General features: G+C 48.9%; 1 protein-coding gene across 1 annotated transcript in view; it reads right to left on the bottom strand.

Moving 5' to 3' along the window:
* Window positions 1-5,561, bottom strand: part of IL27RA (interleukin 27 receptor, alpha) — a 17,741-nt gene that overhangs the window by 2,974 nt on the left and 9,206 nt on the right. The window contains exons 7-10 of the mRNA XM_012641368.1: window positions 3,421-3,607; window positions 3,137-3,325; window positions 1,472-1,573; window positions 1,234-1,392 (exon numbers count right to left, since the gene is read on the bottom strand). Coding sequence (XP_012496822.1) covers window positions 1,234-1,392; window positions 1,472-1,573; window positions 3,137-3,325; window positions 3,421-3,607 — 637 coding nt within the window. The remainder of the gene's footprint in view (window positions 1-1,233; window positions 1,393-1,471; window positions 1,574-3,136; window positions 3,326-3,420; window positions 3,608-5,561) is intronic.

Here is a 5,561-nt window from a genome sequence, read left to right as displayed (position 1 = left end):
GCTATGTTGCCCAGGCTGGTCTCAAACTCTTGGCCTCAAGGGATCCTCCTGCCTTGGCTTCCCAGAGTGCCAGGATTACAGGCATGAGCCACCATGCCTGGCTTCTTTATTTGTTTTTTAACCAAAAGAGGAAGTTACTTTTTGGTTTTAGGATTATAAAAGAACACGTATCAAGATATATGGATGTAGAAAGGTGTATAAACCAAATAAATGATTAGGTGAAAAAAAGCAAGTTGTAAAACACCAGTCGTAAGATTTGCAGGCCAAACTATGGCCAATAGCATGGTCTACTTTCAAAAATATTTTAATATATTATATGCATAATTTTGCAGGGTGGAATCATGGCAAGGTAATTATGTTAAAAATAGTCCTTGTCCAGGCTCGGTGGCTCACGCTTGTAATCCCACCACTTTGGGAGGCTGAGGCAGAAGGACTGATTGAGGCCATGACTTCAAGACCAGCCTGGGCAAAATAGCGAGACCCCATCTCTACATTAGCTGGGCATGGTGATGTGCACCTGTGGTCCTGGTTACTAGGGAGGCTGAGGCAGGAGGATCTCTTCAGCCCAGGAGTTGGAGGTTGCTGTGAGCTGTGATGATGCCACTGCACTCCAGCCTGGGTGACAGAGCGAGACTATCTCAAAAAAAAAAAAAAAAAAGGAATATACATGCATGGAAAATTCTGGAAGCTGCATTGTCAGTATCAATGAGACTGCTGACCTTCTCGGTGACATGTTTATTTAATGATTTAGTTTTTGTAACAAGCACAGATAACTTTTGTCATCAGGCAACCAAAGAGTAATAAAAGATATATTTTTACAAAGGAATTTGTGCCCCGAACAAAAATTTAGCCTATATCCAAGGGTATGAAAAAGAAATAAAAATGACAATAACCCTACAACCCTTGTCGACGTTGAGGGGAAATTTCTTTTCGTGTTTGTGTCTCTGCCTTGCTCAATTACGGCGTTTGTTCTACCACAGGGAACCACGCCACGGATTTTGTGATCCTTTTATCTTTTTCATTTAATGAAATAGGACAGGCATCTTTCAATGTCAATAAATATAGATCGGAGTCTTTATTTTTAATGGCCAGATGAGAGGCCATTAAACTGACAGACGAGAGGGAATTGATGACGTCATGTGTGGTCCCAGGGGCGGAGAGGGCGCCAAAGGGGCCCAGGTGGGGACAAGGGGTAGCAGCTGGGAGGACGCGGGCCCCGGCAGGGAAGCTCACCATCCTTGCAGGCGGCGGGCCTGGTTCCACTCTGCGCACACAAGGTATAGTGGGTGAGGTGGCCCCGGAGTTGATGCCTTGGGACCTCTCCCCACGCTATGGCGGGGGTCCCTGGGGGGACATCTTGGAGTCGCCAAAGCGCTGGCCCCGCTAGGGGCGCTGCGGAGAAAGCCATTGATTGAGTCAAAGTCTGCCTGGGGCCCAGGCCCCTCCCCCACCCTCCAGCCACACCTGTTACCTAGTTCCTCTCTGAACCCCCAGACTGGGGGCGCAGGGGCCAAGCCCCACGCAGAAACTGCGGTCACCGTGATTCGATAGGGGACCCCTGCTTCGAAATTCCCTGGGTGGCAGAGACACAAAGACGAGTTAGAGATGGCTTCCCTCCCCTCTAGTCATTTCCTACTTGGGAGGAGTCTTCAATCGGGTCCGTCCCCAGAAGGACACCCTGAGATAAGGATTTGAGTGTAAGTCGTTTGTCTGGGAGGGAACCCCGGAAAACACCAGCAGGGCAGTAGGGAAGCGAGACAGGATTAAGTTCCCGCTGCGGACGACCGAGGCTCAGTCCCGCTGGGGACCTCTGGGGGCAGCAGAGAGCACGCGCCTGAAAGCCGCCAGGCCGTCCCGCACTGGGGGGCCGGGGCCGGGGTGGGGTTGCGGGGGTGCGGGGTGGAGAGCGAGCTGGGGGATTTATCCACCAGCCCTCAGGGCCCTTAATTCCCCAGGGCTTCCAACTTGCTGCTCAAGCAGTCGCGGTGCCTCGGTGACCAGAAAAGGTCCCCGGGCTGGGAAATGCAGGAAGCGTGGACTGGGGCGGCCAAACGCGCAGATGCGAGTGGGCAACGGCCGGCACCCCCCGCGGGTAAGTGAGGCTCCCTTGAGGTCCCTCCTCTAAACCCCCTGCTTTTGCATGGCCTTCCCCAGCTGGGAATTTTCCAGAATTGGGGTTCCTCTTCTTTTGCTCCTACATGCTTGCGGGCTTTGAGATTCTGTCTTCATTTCTCACCGAACGCCTTCGCCGCTTTTCCAAGTCCTTTATACCACGGGTAGACTCCCCAGTACCAGGCCCCAGGCCAGAACTCTTTGCCGAACCCCAGACCTACGCAACAGTCCCGGGGATGTCACCGCATGGATGCCCATAGATGAGCATCTCAGATGCAACAGATCCATAGGGTCCCCAGCCAGAATGCGTCAGCTTCTCCCCTGACCTTCATCTAGCTCCATCGTTTATTTTGCTCCTGGACCACTGCAGCTGCCTCCTCCTGGGTCCCCTGGCTGCCACTTTTGCCCTGCCTCCACAGTCCATTCCCCCCATAGCAGCCAGAGGGCGCCTGTGAACACCTGAGTCAGGTCCTGCCCCTCCTCTGCTCAAGAACCCTCCATGGCTCCCACCTCACTCAGATTAAAAGCCAAAATCCTCCCTGTGGCCCTCAAGGCCTTACACAGCTTGCCCTGACCCCTCCCTGCCTTCACCTCCTCCCACCTTCTCCCTTGAACACTCTGCCCCAGCCACACTGGCCTCCTCACTGTCCCTGTAGCACACATTCCTGCCTCAGGAATGACTATGGGGTTCAAATCCTGGCTTTTCCACCTACTTGCTGTGTGGCCTTGGGCAAGTTGCTGAACCACTCTGGGCCTGTTTCTTCATCTGTCAATTGAGCGTGACAGTAATAGAAACTTACTTTTTAAGGCCGTTTGAATGATTTAGTGCTCATGGTATGTGCCATCACCTGCTGTTACTGTGTGCCAGTGCCTGGCACAGGGCCTGGCATATAGTAGGTGGTCAGTTAATATTTTTTGCGTGAATTAATGATACTTTTATTATAAAACTCTCTCTGCAAGTTCACCCATCAGTCTGCTCTCCTTTAACAACCGGGATGGGAACCCAGGTGTCCCCGGGGCTCACCTGGTAACACAACACTGAGGTTCCCAGGGGGAAGCCGGATCCAGTTGAATTCCTCCAGGGGGTCCCCGTCCCGAGCCCAGTCTACCACGTGCTCCTGTGACTCCCCGGGTCCCTGTTGCCAGGTCACCAGCATCTCCGTGCCCCCAGCAATGCCACTGACCTCCACACCATGGGGGCCAGAGCCCGGAGCTGGAGGTTAAAGAGGAAGATATTTAGCTACCCACTTGGGAGGTTGCCTCCTGCCCCTCCAGGGCACTGGGATGAAGAAATTCATGGTCTCTTACCCAAGCACACCAAAGAAAGGTTGGTGAGAGGGTCCCAGCTTGTAGCGTTGATGGCAGACACCCTGGCCCACTCTGCCCAGGTGGGGATGGAGAGGTTGCAGCAGGGGACGACACCTTCTGGACTCACCTCCTGCTCTCCAGCCCCAAACCACACTCTGTAGCTCACCTGCACACAGGGCCCTGGGGCCTGAGGGATGAGGGGAAGAAGGGGTTACTATTTTCCATTTATCAAGCACATACCGTGTGTCTCAGCGAGGTCACCTGATAAACCAGTCAGTGAAGTCTTTTTGCGGGCTCCATTTTATAGATGAGAAAACTGAGTCTCAGAGGAGCTTGGTAGTGGAGATGGCATTCAGATAGGGCTCCAGGGCCAGGACTAGGGTGAGGTGGGGGAGACGACACGCTTTGGGTGCACAATTCAAAAGAGGGGGGTACTAAAAACCCAGTCACTGAGATAATTAATATTTTAATGCAGTATTTTAAGAAATCAGAATGAATGAAAACATCCATGACAAACAAAATAGTAAAATTTTGTTTTGAGATAGGGTCTCACTCTGTTGCCTGGGCTGGAGTGCAGTGGCATCATCATAGCTCACTGCAACTTCAAATTCCTGGGCTCGAGTGGTCCTCCTGCCTCAGCCTCCTGAGTGGCTGGGACTACAGACACACACCACCATGCCTGGCTCATTTTTTAATTTTTTTTGTAGAGATGGGGTCTTGCGATGTTGCCCAGGCTGGTCTCGAACTCCTGGCTTCAAGTGATTCTCCCACCTCCCTCCCAAAGTGCTAGGATTACAGGCATGAACCACCGTGCCTGGCCAAAATATCAAAATTTTAAATAAAGACAGGATCCAGTTCTGCACTAGTGTGACCCTGCCCCGCTCATCTCAGCCTAATTCTAGCGTGAATTAATGATACTTTAATTATACACTCTCTCCTGCAAGTTCACTCATCAGTCTGGGTTCCAATGAAACTGTATTTACAAAAACAGGCATCTGGTCCTTGAACTCTAGTTTGCTGATTTGATTTTTTAAAAATATTACATTAAAATATTATTTATTTTGAATAGTGAGTTTTTTGCCACCCCCTTAAATTGTGTGCCTGAGTTCCCAGTCCACCTCCTGTGTAGTTCTTAGGGAATTCAAAATCCCCGTTGTTATACAGAAGAGTGGTTACGTGTAGCAAAAGAGGCTGGTACCCTCCAAGGGGCTTCGAGAAAACTTGTGGGAATTCGTGGTGGCCTCAATGATTGGTAATTGAAGAGCAGGAGCCAGGGATGCTACCCTGCTCCGGAAATAAAAAATTGTTCTATATCCTTTGTGACTTTTCAATGTCATCCTTACTGGAAACTTCGTTGTGTAGATGAAAAAAACCTATCTAATCATCTTAACTTATTCCAGAGCCAGACTCCTTTTTATGTATAAATACAAATACTTTTTGGAACCTGGTTTTAATACTCAGTGGATTTTCAAATATCCTGAACATATGAGGACTTTCTAGGCAGTTTTGTTATCAATTTCCAGCACAATCTGTGTGTGATTACGGAATATTTCAATGTGCCCTGCATCGCCTCACCCCTTTGAAGTCCCTGGAAACTGGCTCTGTGGCCTGACATGTGGATGATTTTGGTAAATATTCTGTGTGTGTATGCGTGTTCTAGTGCTTCCTATGTAAGGTTAAATTTGTTAACCACATGTTCAATTCTTCTACATCTTCACTTGTTTTCCATGTGCTTGTTATAAAATTACTGAGAAGACTGTGTTAAAATCTCCCACAATAGTTATGGATTCATATATTTCTCTTGTAGTTCCGTAAATTTTCGCTTTATGTATTGTGTAGCTATGTTATTGGGTACATATAGGTTTAGTATTCGTATCATCCTGGTGAACTGAATTTTTTGCCATTATGTAGTAACGTTATTTCCTCTCTATTTTCCACTTAATATTACTATTATAACATGCTCTTTTTTTTTCAAACACATGTATACTTTGGTTATATTATCTCCGTGTTTCATTTCAGTGTAGTAAAGGGGTGTTACAAAGTATGTGTTATAAGGTGGAGGCATCAGGGCTGAGAATTACTGTTTAAAAGCCAATGAATGGCTGGGTATGATGACTAACACCTGTAATCCTAGCACTTTG

Source organism: Propithecus coquereli, unplaced genomic scaffold (assembly GCF_000956105.1).
Source record: "Propithecus coquereli isolate 6110/MARCELLA unplaced genomic scaffold, Pcoq_1.0 Scaffold164, whole genome shotgun sequence".
In the NCBI taxonomy this organism is placed as follows: domain Eukaryota; kingdom Metazoa; phylum Chordata; class Mammalia; order Primates; family Indriidae; genus Propithecus; species Propithecus coquereli.
The sequence above is the reverse complement of the archived record's forward strand: the minus strand, read 5'-3'. Positions and strand labels throughout refer to the sequence as shown.